A 14,602-nucleotide genomic window follows, 5' to 3' on the forward strand; every position below is an offset into this window, starting at 1 on the left:
CTGCCAACTGAGCCACAACCCCAGCCCTGCCATGTACTCTTACCACAATATGCCACCATAGGCCCAAAGCAACAGGGACCAATCAAAAACATCAAAACTATGAATCAAAATAAGATTTTTCTCTTGACAAGTTAATTATATCAAGTGCATGTCACAGTGATGGAAAGCTAACACATGGGTGGATGCATGGATAGATACATGATAAATGCAGAATCTGTGTGGTGTATATATGAATTTTTAGTGGTATAGTTATTTGACTTCCTGAATATTCGAAAATGTTCATAGTAAAGTGTTAGGAAAAACTAATACGGATTTATCATCTCTGGTATCTTCACAGTCACTGCCTTGGTTTGGACCTCATTTTATCTTAACCAGAACTGTACAACCACCTTTACACTAGCCTCTATGCTAGCATACTTCAGTCTCTTCTCACTGCAAGGATCACCAGAGAGAACATTCTGAAACATAAATCAGACTGTTATGGTCTGCTATGATTTGGATTTTTTAAAAATATTTTTTAGTTGCAGATGGACACAATATCTTTATTTATTTTTATGTGGTGCTGAGGATCGAACCCAGTGCCTCATGCATGCAAGGCAAGTGCTCTACCACTGAGCCACAACCCCAGCTCTGGATTTTATTTATTTGTTTATTTATTTGTAGAGGGGAGTTACATCCCCAGCTTTTTTTTTGTTAATGTTAAGACAGGGTCTTGCTTAGTTGACAAGACTGGCCTTGAACTTTCAATCTTCTTGCCTCAGTCTCCTCAGTCACTAGGATTACAAATGTGTGCCACTTCACTGGTGCAAGCCTATGGCACTACTAGGAGGTGGTGAAACCTCTCAAAAGGTGAGGCCTAGTGGAAGGAAGTTAGGTCACTGAGGTTGTGCCCTAGAAGGAAATATTGGGATAAGGTCTCTTTCTCTCTCTCTCTTCCTAGTCACCATAAAATTAACAGGTTTCCTCCACCCAGGTTCTTCTACCTTGTCACAAACCCAAAGCAAAATCACCAAGCAAACACGGACTGAAACCTCTGAAACCATGAACCAAAAATAAACTTTTGCTCCCTTTGAGTTGATTTTTCTCAGGTATATTATCACAGTGATAAAAAGCTAAGACAGAGACCTCTATGATTCAGTCCCTGCCCACCTCATCAGCTTTATCCCCCAATACTTGCCACCTTACCAATGCATGTATTCCAGCTCAACTAAAGGGCTTGTAGCTCCACTTACACCCCAGACTGCTTCTACTTTTGTTTATGCTGTCCCTTTTGCTTAGAATTCTCTATTCTGATGCATGTTCTATCTTCCCTCCCCCAGTAAATGGCCTTCAAATCTCAACTTAGGGGCTGGTGGTGTGGTGTGGCTCAGTGATAGAGCATCTGCTTATCATATACAAGGATCCAGGTTCAATTCCTTGTACTGAAAACAAACAAACAAAAAACATGAATGGGGGTTGGGGATGTGGCTCAGTGATACCAGTGCATGTCTGGCATCTTCAGCACTGCAAAACAAACAAAAAACAAAACTCAAATCAGGAGTTACATCATCCCCGAAGCCTTTCGGGCTTCTCAGACTGGATTGGATCTCCTTTCTTATGCTCTCCTACCACTCTGCACTTATCTGTAATATACTATTTATCCCAGTGTGATGTACTTGGGTTTCCATCTGTACTAAATCACATAGTCCGTGAAGATAAAGCCCTCCAATGGCATGCACAAGGCCTGATACAAAAGAGGCTTTGATGATCCACTGTAGAACTGAACCATTGATATTTAACTAACACAGATGATACTCTGGCATCTTCTAACAACTTTGTTTCTTAGATTTGGTTTTATCTCCTCTACAGTTTAAGGCCCACCACCCCTACTGACTTAGATCTCTCTATGTGCTTCAAATACCACCTTCCTCATGAAGCCAACACAATTTCCTGCCTCAGTTTAAAATAATCTCTCCAATTCCTTTAAAGCCTATTTTATCTGAAATTTTTAAAAGTGAGATTATAGGCCTTGTTGGGCAAATTTTCCTGGGAAAAATTAAAACTGCACTCACTGATCACCTGAGTGTCAAACTTTAAGACTTTTGCCAGTAAATGGATGAATTCAGAGACTGTCATACTAAGTGAAAAAAACTAATCCCAAAGAACATTCTCTCTGATTTGTGGATTTTAACACACAACTGGGGAGAGGGGTGGAGGAGAAGAATAGAAGTTGAGTGGATTAGACAAAGGGGAATGAAAGGAAGGGAGGGGGTAGGAATAGGAAAGCCAGTGAAATGAATCAGACATAACTTTCCTATGTTCATATATGAATATACCACCATTGAAACTCCACATCATGTACAACCACAAGAATGGGATCCTAATTAGAATAAGTTATACTCCATTTATTTATGTCAAAAATACTCTAGTGTCATTTATATCTAACAAATAAGAAGAGCTTAAAAATTAAAAATAAACTGTATGATACCCTTCCCCAAATAACACTAGCTACTACTTCCCAGTAATCCTGTAAGGTAATGATTATTATCTTCATTTTACAGACAATGAGACTGAGCTGATGAAGGCATCAGCTCAAGGTCACAGGTGGCAGAGTTGGAACTGAAACATTGGTTTTCTAAACTTCTAGGAACATTCCCTTCCACCACAGCCCATTGTCTCCAACCTGGGCCAGGTTCTAAGAAACTTCTAGAAGGAGGGTGCAATAAGCAGTAGGATTACATGGAATGCCATTAAGCAGGAGGGGATGATGAAAATAGGACTTTAGGGGAGATACTCCTGAAAAGTTGTAAATGATAGAATGGAATGGAATGTGGGGAAGGTTGGATTCCTGAAAAAGAAAATATACAAAAATGGGTACTCTCTCTTACCACAATCATTGATGAATTCTGACATTGATGTGGTCTTGTGGAAAAGAAGGCTCAGGAATGTGAACTGAGTTACAAAGCTGAGAAGGTAATAGAAGAGTCCATATCCTGTCTCTTGGGTAGAGTAGCCAATCCTCTGGTTCCGTCTCTTGGAAAGTCTGGGATATCTGTCCTTTATGGAATTTAGAAGTCCAGGAAAAGGTTAGTGTCAACTGGACAGTGGGTAAAGGCTTCCTTAGGGAAATGGCATTTGATGAGAGACATAAGGTGAGAACTACTCTGTCTCTCCTACAATAACTTCCTCACTGGCCTCCTTGCTTCAGTTGTAACCCCCTCCTAACACACTTAAAGAGATCCTTTTTAAAAACAAGTTGTATGGTGCTACTTTCTGCTTAAGGCCTTTTAATGTTTGTTATTCATGGGTAAAGTCAGATCCTCTGACAAATATCAAAATTATTGATCCTCCATTATCTGAGGTTTTAAGTATTATGGCTAAAAACTAATCAAGTGTGATTATATGCCTTTTTAAACTACATATTTCCTCTCAGAGATTCTGCTTATGTACCCTCACCCTGGTTAAAAAAATCATAGCTGTAGTTATACTACATTGCTTGCAATTATACACAACCCTTCCATTTATTTTTAAAATTAAGACCCCAAAAGTAATTCAGCTTCTATGGTTTAGATGTGGTTTGTCCCTGCCCAAATTCATGTTGATTTTGTGTGTGTGTGTGTGTGGTGCTGAGGATTAAATCCAGGACCTTTTGTATGCAAGGCAAGCACTCGGTATACCAAGTGAGCTATTTCCCCAGCCCTTCATGTTGAAATTTGATTGCCAATGTAGGGGTGTTGAGAGGTAGGGCCTTTGGAAGGTGATTAGGTCATGAGGGCAATACCCTCACAAATGGATTAGTGTCTTTCTCAAGAGACTGGGACAGTTCTCGAGCATGTTATAAAGCAAGCCTGGCACTGCCCCTTACTCTCACACACATGCTCCTCTTGCACTTGCTAGTTCTCTTCTGCTTTTTCTACCATGAAGCGAAAGAGCATATTGCCTTGGCCAGATGGTCCAGTGCTCTCACGTTTGCTAGCCTCCAGAACCACGGGCCAAAATACACTTCTTTTCTTTGTAAATTACTCAGTCTCAGATATTTTCTTACAGCTATGTAAAATGGATGAAGACACTCCCCAAAATTACTTGGTTAGTCATTGAGAAAGAGCTCTTAGCAAGTCCTATACACATTTCCATTCTGTTTTGGCAGAAGTCAAGGGCCTTGTTCCTCTCCCAATTTTTAGACAGAAGCCTCTGATGTGCTGGTACCTACCTGAACTGACAATAAGGAACTGAGACTATAAGCTTATTCTCTAACCTGAGGCTGGTGAAAGTGATTTTTGCCCTTGAGAAGGTGGGAGTTGATGACAAACAGAATCCAGCCCACCATTCCTACAAAATCTCTGAAATTCTTCCTCTGTTCTGTTGCCTCTATCAAAAGATACAGTTCCCTATATGACAGACATGAACTTTTTCTATCTAAAGTATTTAATGCTGAGACTCAAAATTGTGAGAACTAGAAGAGGTCATTTAGTCAGTAAATGCCAACCCCAGAGAGCATCACCCAGACTCACAAAAGTAAAATCTCTAGGAGAAAGAAATCTTGAGTGACTTCAAACTCCTTATTTTACAGATGACCCACACACAGTAAGAAGCCTGTCCTAAAAGGTAATGAAGCCTGTCCCTAAAAGGTAGTGAATTTGAAACAAAGTTTCTAATATTATACTGGTGGCTCTGGCTCAGGACACAACTCTCAATGCTGCTCCTTGCACACAAGTGCTTAATAAATATCTATTGGGTTATTGAGCCTCAAACAATTTTTTTTTTCACAGTGAAGGGGAAAGACCTTGATTTTTGGAATTGGGCAGATACTGCTGTGGAAGACCACTGGAAAGTTTGTCTTCATAACTAAAAAACAGGGATAATTACTTCATAGGGTTATCAGTGATGATTAAATGAGATATACTAAGTAAAATGTCTAACCCATGCCTATCACCCAAAAGGCACTTAATAAAGGGTTGGGGTTATCAGTGAGAAGCCGAAGAACAAAGTGATAAGAACAGATTCTAGAAGCAGAACTTACTATATGTGTGATGATAAAAAGTTACTTTACCTGTTTCCTCATTGGTAGGATAAGGCTGTTAGCGAAGATGAAACAACACTCTCTCACACACACACACACACACACACACACACACACTAGCATCTGGCACAAGGAAACAAACATGATGTATTAGATCCACCTCAGTAGTCAGGTCCAGATCATACCACAGATGCCTGAAGGAGATGTCAGAAAGTATGGGGGCATGGGGCTGGGGTCCTATATTCACAGAAAGAGGCACAGGTGTAGCAAGTAAAAACAATCCATGGAAGCTATGGAAAGCCTTCTCATTGAACTTGTGAGACCCCCTTTGGATTGCTGTACCCTTTCTTTTCTGTTCACTATACTTTTGATTATCTGCTTCAGCTGAGTCCCTCCTGAGGGCAGGAATCCTGTTCTCTTCTTACCTAAGGCTGAGTACCAAGAAAATATTCACTGATAATTTGCTGATGGAGAGAGAGAGAAAAGGCATCACTTCTGGACCCCATACCACACCACCTTCATCACCACCATCCACAACCACCACCTCCACCAACACCAACACCCATGAAAAAAGAATGCCAAGCAAAGCAATTGCCAAGATAAATCACTTTTATCTCTATAGGAAAGGGAGGATCTAAAAAAAATATAAATTACATTAGTAACACAACATAAGAAAAAAACAGGGAAAAAAAACAACAGAAAGTCCAGATGATACTATTCTAACCTATTTATAAAAAGGCCCTGCATCAGAAATTCACAATCCTACCCACTTCTAAAAATATATTTAGACATGTACAGAAGCGGTGGGTTTGTTTTTAAATTGTTTGCTTTTTTTTTTGTAAAAATATATTAAAGGTGAATAGAAATCCTCTCTCCCTGCCCCCTATTTTACCCCCAGTTCTCTGCTGGGGATTGGAGATCAGAGTTAACTATCTCACCATGTTCTAAACCTTGTTTACTACCACTTCCAACCCCTCCCCAACTCACTTCACTTAGAACCTGAAACATTAAAAAAAACAAAAACAAAAACAACAACAACAAAAAAAAATGACAACAAAAAACACTAGCCTCTTTGGAAAAGCATGACTCTGAGGGTAAACTTGCTTTTCATTGGAAACAACACAAAACAACAAACAGAAGACTCTGAGACCCCTACTAAACTAAATGAACCCAGTCAAATGGAGGCTGAGTTTAGCTCCACAGAAACTTCTAACAAAGAAACAGAGGAGAAAGAGGCCAGGAATCAGGGGGATTTGCTAGCAATTTAGCTGCCTTTGAAAGATCAAGAAGGGGTGTTAATGGGCAAAAGGGTTGGGGACCTGGTCTTGGTGACAGCAGTCTGTGTCTAGTCAGGTAGTTGCCTACACTGGGACAGAGGCTTCTCCTGCCCTCCCCTTACTACCCCCTGCTGCCTTGAAATCCCCAAGATAAGCAAAGCTGGGTAGAAACAGAGGAAAGGGGAGTAGGGACCTCACGTGCTAGGGGGGAGGTAGCCAGGCTTTTTGCCTTTGGTGTGACTAGATGGAGGACTGCTTGGCCCCTGGGGTCCCCAAGGTAGAAAAAGCAAACAGGAATAAGGGACCCCTGATTCCAAGGAAGGACAGTAGAGGCGGGGCTGTGGAGAAGAAATAAAACCAAAGACACAAGACAAAGGAAGCCTCACAAATTCCCTGTGGCCTGAATGGTAGCTGTTAAATTCCCCAGAAGCTTGAGGCAAGCTGGGGTGAGGTTGGAGTGGAGGGTAGAGGACAAGGATACACTCCGCTTGGGCAGTGCCAAAATGGGGTGGGAAAAGGAGCATTCTCCGTCAAGTTCAGATTGCCAGTGAGGCAAGACAAGAGGGAGGTTTGGGCACTATCTGGACAATGGAAAGAATACACAAAGGAAAGAGGGGAAGATGGTCTGCTCCTTCACAGATGGGCATCTCTTCTCCTAGACTTGGGCTCATGAGTGAGTGGTCCATCTGCACTCTGCTTAAATGCTGACCTATGGTCTGCAAGTGCAAAGGTCCAGGAGTGAAGATATGAGTTCTGAGGTCTTAATCCAGACTAAGACCTCAGGTGGGAAAAGAAGTAAGGAGGTTTGACGAAGGACCCAGGGGTAGACTGTCTTTCGATACCCTCTCCAGAAGGTCCAGGGTTATCTGCTTCAGTGACAGGTGCTTTCAGGTTTACACCTGCTGGAGCCCAGCCACAGCTGCATGGATAATGTTCTGCAGGACCTCAAAATCCAGGCAAATCGCTGGGGCTCACCCTGTGACAAAGAGCTTCATGTATAGCCAGCCATAAGTAGCTTCCTCCAATGAGGATGGTCAAAGACCTAGGCATCTGTCCTCTCCACACTTTGAAAAGTGAATCTCCTTTCTTTTAAGGATAAGTGAATTCAGCCTTTCTAGGCCACCTCTATCAATAGCCCACATTGGGGCAGTAAAGGGGACTCTGGGCCCTCCTCTTTTTTCCATGAAGTATTTGGCAAGAGGGGGCAGAGACCACAGCCTTCTCCCAGAAACAAGTCTATAGGTGGGTACATCCACTGGATTGGTAGGGAGGGGAAAGGGAAGGAAACATGGGTGTCTTCTAGAGAGAGGGTTAGAGTTGCAAAGTGGAGCACTGGGTCTCCCACTTCATGGCCACAGAAATATCCAGGGGCCCAGGATCTCTTCATGCCTCTCCTCATCCTGCCTACCAGCTACATGGTGGGAGGTTGGGAGGGGGTTAGAGTAAAAGACAAAGCAGGGAAATGGGGCTGGAGGAACAGAAATAAGGGTTCTAGTCATAGTCAGTTGGAAATTTCTCCCATTTACCTGCTTCTCACGGGTATAGAGAAAGAAGGTAGGATGCTCATAGTGGTAGTGGGAAAGGGAGTTGAGGGGAACCAGTGGAAAGATCCATGGGGGTGTCCATGCCTTTGGTCAGTCCCAAGAAAGCAGGACAATGCGCCTCAGCACCTTGTCCGGGGCAAACAGGATCCAGAAGTGCCCCGAAAGTTGACAACGGAGAAGGCAATGGGGGTGAAGGGGTGAGGGATGGAACACAAGGGGACTCGGCTCACAGAAGTAGCTTGCCATTTCTGTGGATTTTCAGGATACGGCCAAGTCTCTGCTTTGCTGTGGCCAGGCCCTTTTTGGGACGCTTTCCTGTGGGGGAAGGGAAAAGTAAGCAAAGGGTATGGCAAAAGCTTCAGCAATAACTCCAGCACTAACTGTCCTCAGGCCATCCCTACTCTCTCTCCCCACAACGATTCTTCATCCTTAGGCCATTTGGACAAGAATCCCTCCTTAATTACTTCCATCCAACACCACATACCTTAATTCTTCTGCCTATGGCCTCCTTCAGCAGAAAAAACTCCCTGGTTATAATTTGTCTGGTTCATTTTCCCCACTGATTTCTTTTGGGCCCAATCACTTTCCTTTCAAAATTCTGCAGGGAGATGAGTGTGCTTCCATGTCCTTTTATCACACCCACAAGGGCTAGAAAAAGGTCTTATTAGTGATTATAGCCCAATGTTCCTCCTCATGTTGCCATCGCCAGGGCCTTTTTTCATTAGAAACTCCTATATTCATCAACCCCAACACATCACACCAACCTCAGCACCCTTGAGCTATGGACTGTATGGCCTGAATTTTTGAGGGCACAAGTGAGGAAAGGGGGCAATCAGACCCCTAACTCTTTCTTGCCTCTTTCTTCCTCCCTATATGAATCATCTCCTATGTCTCATTAGATTATTTCCAAATTTGATCACTATATTCCTTCCCTTTTCTACTACCTTGGCCAGATCTTCAGCTTCTCTTCATTTCTGCATGAATCTATGTATGTGTCTCCTTTGTACCTTTCCTACTGCCAGCCCACCCTCCACTCTGGTCATCAAAGGATCTTTCTTTAGAAAGATCTTAAACCTGATCTTGTCACCACTTAAAATCAGTCAACATCTCTCCATGGTCTAAACTTAAGGTTTAGACCCCTCATTACTACCATATGGCTATTGTACCTTGTCCTGCCTGATTGCTCTGGGACCCAACTGAAGGGCGCCGCTGGGTCAAGAAAACGCCGGGGGCCATGGGTGTGGTGCTGCGGTTTGCCTGGGCCATGCCAAAGGCATTGGGTCGAGCGGTATACTCATGGTCAGCAAGACTTCCTGACAGAGCCTCTTGTTTAGGCTCAGGAGGAGGCAGGGGTGAGGAAGAGGCAAGAGGCTGGGGTGCAGTAACCAGTGTTTGGGCTGGTATTGCCACGCTGAGATTGGAGTCTTGAGGGCGAGGCTGTTCTACCTCCTTCAGCAAAGGCTTCTTCTTAATATATTTCTTCTTTTGGGCCTTCTGTAGCTCCTGAAACACAAGTCAAATGGGAAGGATGATTCAGGAGTGAATCAAATAAGATAATTTCGCAGAAAAGGAACAAGACAATCATCAACAGTTCTGCAATCCACTACCTCCTCCCCACTAAGTCTAGTCTGTTCATACACACAACACACAGACCTTTCAATACCTGAGGTGCCATTCATCCATAAGTCATCACTGCCATTTATCAGTACAGTGGCAAGAGAATTGTAAATGAATTTGGAGACTTTGGGTTTGGGTCCTAAAATTACCACTAATAAGGTGGATCATGAACGCTTATAACAACAATTAAATTTAAACCAGCAGCTGAGGTACTTTATATACTTTAACCTACTTAATCCTCATAACAGTCCTAAGAAAGAAAACGCCTCATTTTACAGATAAGAAAACAGGAGCAGGAATATAAAGCAACTTGTCTCCAAAGTTTAATAGCTGAAAAGTAGTTGAATCTAATATTTAACCAGATCTATCTGAAGACACACCCTGAAAACTTTTTTAAATGGAACATCTGAGAATAGAAAGATGATTAGCTTTGCAATGAGGTAAGCCTGGGTTGAAATCCAGGCTAGTGCTCCCTAAATTGGATGACTATAGTCAGTAACTAACCTTTCTGAATCTCAGCTGCCTCATCTGTAAAATAAGCAAAATAATGTCCACTTTTCAGGGTTGTTGGAAAGATTACATAAAACAATGCTGTAAAAATACATAGCACATGGAAGGAACTCAACAAGTGGTAAATTATTATTCTATCTTAATTTCTTACAATGGCTTTTCTTCATTTTGCTGGTCTTTTTCTTCTAACAGAGGACTTGACAATCTTCCAGGTAGACAGATCTAAAACCTCAATTTTGGATGGGAGGTTATGAATAAGGAGTTGTGTCACTTCTCCCAATATCTTGGATTTCATCCATCCATTGCTCTATGGATCTACCATCCACTGCATAGTGGGTACCTGTATAGTGGGCATCTGGAGCCCTGAGAACCTGGAAAGGTGGTGCTGAGAGCATGTAAACGACTTCACCTTCTGAAATGCTACACAGCCACAAAGAACAACTCAGTGATTACATTTCTTTGCCTTCTCTTGGCAACACGAACCTACTCCTGCCTTCGGAGGATCTGACAGGCTGTGGCTACCATAGCAATTTCTGGGGACAAGAATAATAATATTAGTAATACATGCCAGGCAGTATTTTAAAGTTACTCATTTAATACTTAAAAGAACTTGAGAAGAAATATAATCCCATTTGAAGAATGAAGCAACTGGCAAAGAAAGGCTAAGCCATTTTGCCAAAGTCACAGGACAAGTACATAGCCAAGTTGGGATTCAGACCCAAGTCATCTGGCTTCAGAATCTTTTTCAGCCACACTTCTATTCCACCCATATCAGGAATGGTGTTTCTGTAACCTTTTCTCTCATCTGATTCCAGAAACGATCTCTTCATATCTAGATCAACTAGCCTAAATTTTTCTTCCTTTGCAGCCAGTCTCTTTCTCATATAATTTATCTAGATACACTCATAGATGATTACATTGTCTTATTACAGGACCATTTTCACCTTGCCAATTTCCCTGCTCAAAAATCTGTTAATAGGCCAGGCATGGTGGCGCATGCCTGTAATCCCAACAGCTCAGGAGGCTGAGGCAGGAGGATCGCAAGTTCAAAGCCAGCCTCAGCAAAAGCAAGGCATCAAGCAACTCAGTGAGACCCTGTCTCTAAATAACATACAAAATGGGGCTGGGGATGTGGCTCAGTGGTCAAATGCCCCTGAGTTCAATCCCCAGTACACCCTCCTCCAAAAAAAGTGTTAGCAGGTCCACAAGTTTGAATGCTCTGGATTTACATTCATGGTCTTCCACCGTCTGGCCACTTATATCTAGCCAATCCCTATGTTGATGACGGGAAGCTAACATGCCAGTGGTACTTACTCCATACAAAGTGCCATTATTAACAGTGTGTGTGTGTGTGTGTGTGTGTGTGTGTGTATGTGTGTATGTGTGTGTCTGTCTGTCCGTCTACATACAAAATCTCATTTAATCCTAAGAAAGTTTATTACGAAATCGAAGCAAAGAGAAATTAAATAATTTATCCAAGTGGTACTGCTAGGATTCAAAGCCAGGTAGGCTAGATCCAGAACCCTTTATTTTAGCCATTACTTATTTTATTCCATGTCCCAACATGAAGTCTCCAATCCAGAAAAACTCATTCATTCATTCACTCATCCCAGCACTGAATAAATACATATGCTTACCATAGTGGGGATGCCAAGTTAAATAGATCCCTACACTTGAAGCATTTATAGTTTAATAAAGGACACATAAAAATATACTTGTCACCCTAAACACCATGAGAGAATGCTGTGGAAGCAAAGAAAGCCACTGAAATAAAGTGGTGGTAGGTGGTATGCAAGAGTGTCTGATAAAGCATTGGAAAAAGCACACTGGGCAGAAGGAATGGATTGTGCAAAGACACAAAGGCATGAAAAAAATCTGATACATGGAATGAATCAAGAGTACTGTAGTGTAGTATGGCTGGTACAAAGGCTGTGCATGAGAGTCTGGCAGGAGGTCAGCAAGGAGAAGTGACTAGAGATCAAATGAAGAGGTTCTTGTTTGATATACTAAGGACTTCTCTTCTCCTAGAATGGCTTCCTGTCTCCTACCAAAAGTTTAGCCTTGAAAAGCCTTCTCCAATTTTAACCTGTTCTTTGAAGTAATCCCTAATCATCATAAATAGAAGTTACTCCTAAAAAGGCACTAAGAATAGTTGTCACACCTTTAATTCATCTGTTTATTTAAAGTGGTAAATCACCCCCCCTCCTTTTGTTCAAATTACACCTTAGATGGCACTGGGATATACATAACAGAAAGAAGTTTTGAAGGGCCACCTGGCCTGCTCAGTCTGTGCTGGTTCCCAACAATAGCCTCCAAAACATTTCTTAAAAACTCTATAGCTCCATAGACCATCATGTGAAAAACATCATTCTATTAAATTTAATTTAAATAGGATGTAATTACTAAAATAAATAAGCACTTGACTATTTCACTTTATTTAAATATCCAAGTAACATGAAATTTGAAGTTAAAGGATGAGTATGAATCTTGTCTCCTCCATTTAATGGCTGTTTTATCCTGGACTAGTCACTTAAAGTGAGCCTCATTTTCTTCACCTGCAAAATGATGAAAATATCACCTATTGAACAAGGCTACTGGGCATTTTACATTAGACATTGTACATGGAAGCACATAATCTAGAGTTAGCTCAATAATGCTCACACTACAGGATGTGGCATGAGGAGCTAAAGGAATTTGATAAGAAAAGAATGAGAAGATTTACCTCTAAATGCTCCTAGGGTTTCTGAGCATATTACATATGTTAAAGAACTTTGTAAAGTATAATGCTAAAGGGGTAAAATTAATTGTAGTGAAGATGACCCGTTAGGACAAAAAAACAATAGCTGTTTTCTTTAGAAGCAGGGGATGAAAATTAAGGTAATAGTATTTGGAAAAGAGAATAAGTAAAACCTCTTTCTAGTAGACCAAATTCCTATACTGGTGGGTGACCAAAGACTTAAGTGTACTCAGCTGAGTCACCTCTTTGGCATTTCATGTGGGGGCAAAGGACATGTTGATCTGAGTTTTTTTTTTTTTTTAATATATATATACCCAAGAAAGGCAAGTAATATCAGCAAGGGCTTTTCTCTGGCCTCATGTTTTCTTTTGTCCTAAATCATGTCAACTATGTAACCCTATGGAAGTAGCTTGTCTTAGAACTAGGATATGAAGGATATTGTAGGGGTCTGGGATATTGCCAAGGACAAAGATCAAAGTTTCCCACAACCCACTGAGACAATAGTGAGATCTTATCAGCTTGAAGGTCTGAGTTTTGAGGATCTTAGTCAAACAGGGATCAGCAGAAGAGCCACTACCTGGGTGGCAGGCACTTACCTGCTGGGCCAACTTTGCAGCTGCTGCAGCCAAACCTGTCTCAATGGAAGCAACTCGGGTCCCCTCACGTACAGGACGGTCCTGCTTGGGTAGAGTTGGGGTCACACGGGCTGCAAGGGAAATAGGAGAAGGTGTCACTCTCTGAGACATTTATCTGCATGTCAATTATTTTCTCCACCTTCAACTTCCCCAAAAGTAGTTCCACTGGCCTTCCTGCTTCCAGCTTTTTACAAAGCCAGGTTTTGCTTCCTATAAGGTAAGTAGATAATTTACAAATACTCAAAGCATACACTGATAATAGAATAAAAGTTCACCTACCTGATTGGGTATTTAAGGTTGTCCGTGTTTTTTGCTCCTGGCCTCCCTTCCTCCCTACCCTTATTTATTTAAATGTCTTTAGTTGTTGATGGGCCTTAATCTTATTCATTTATTTATATGCAGTGCTGAGAATCAAACCCAGTGCCTCATACATGCTAGGCAAGTGCTCTATCACTGAGCCACAATCCCAGCCCCCTGCCTATCCTTATTTCCACACCCACTGTTATGGTTTGAATGTGCCCTCCAAAACTCCTGTAGAAATTTATTTGTCACTATAATGGTATTAGGAGGCAGAACTGTTTTTCAGGGGGGGGTACTACCAGGGGTTGTACTCAAGGACACTCAACCACTGAGCCACATCCCTACCCCTATTTTGTATTTTATTTAGAGAAAGGGTCTCACTGAGGTGCTTAGTGCCTCACCATTGCTGAGGCTGGCTTTGAACTAGCCTCCCAAGCCGCTGGGATTATAAGCATGGGCCATCATGCCTGGCTAGGAGGTAAAACTTTTAAGAGCTAATTAGGTCATGGTAGCACCACCCTCACGAATGGATTAAAGCTGTTATTGTGGAAGCAAGTTAGTTATAAAAGGGGAATTTTAGCTCGCTTATACTCGCTCGCTCTCTCATTATGTGATGCCTTTTGCTATAGCATGATGTAGCACAAAGCCCTCACCAGATGCCAGTATCATGCTCTTGGACATCCCAAGAAGCATGAGTCAAATTAACTCCCATTGTTTAGAATTTACCCAGTCTGTGATATTCTGGTATAGCTTAAGAAATGGACTAAGACATCCATATTCTCAGCTTCTCCAGACAGATAACTTCCTTATTATACCTCACTGTATGTACAGCTCATCCTCTCTCCCTGTGCCTTCATCCTCATCATCCACACTACCTAGAGTACGCTCTTCCATACTGCCTAGTCAAAACTTACCCACCCTTCAAAGATATATTGAAAACAATACCTATGCAAACTTTTAGAACTTCTCTGGTTCCATTTATC

General features: G+C 41.9%; 1 protein-coding gene across 3 annotated transcripts in view; it reads right to left on the reverse strand.

The window, feature by feature from the left end:
• Positions 1 to 5,590: 5,590 nt before the first annotated feature.
• Positions 5,591 to 14,602, reverse strand: part of Phf8 (PHD finger protein 8) — an 83,607-nt gene continuing 74,595 nt past the window's right edge. For all 3 annotated transcript variants that reach the window (XM_021719773.3, XM_078034775.1, XM_005339775.5), the window contains 3 exons: positions 13,281 to 13,390; positions 8,987 to 9,323; positions 5,591 to 8,135 (listed from right to left, as the gene is read on the reverse strand). In XM_021719773.3, coding sequence (XP_021575448.1) covers positions 8,047 to 8,135; positions 8,987 to 9,323; positions 13,281 to 13,390 — 536 coding nt within the window. In that variant the 3' untranslated portion in view covers positions 5,591 to 8,046. The remainder of the gene's footprint in view (positions 8,136 to 8,986; positions 9,324 to 13,280; positions 13,391 to 14,602) is intronic.

Source organism: Ictidomys tridecemlineatus, chromosome X (assembly GCF_052094955.1).
Source record: "Ictidomys tridecemlineatus isolate mIctTri1 chromosome X, mIctTri1.hap1, whole genome shotgun sequence".
In the NCBI taxonomy this organism is placed as follows: domain Eukaryota; kingdom Metazoa; phylum Chordata; class Mammalia; order Rodentia; family Sciuridae; genus Ictidomys; species Ictidomys tridecemlineatus.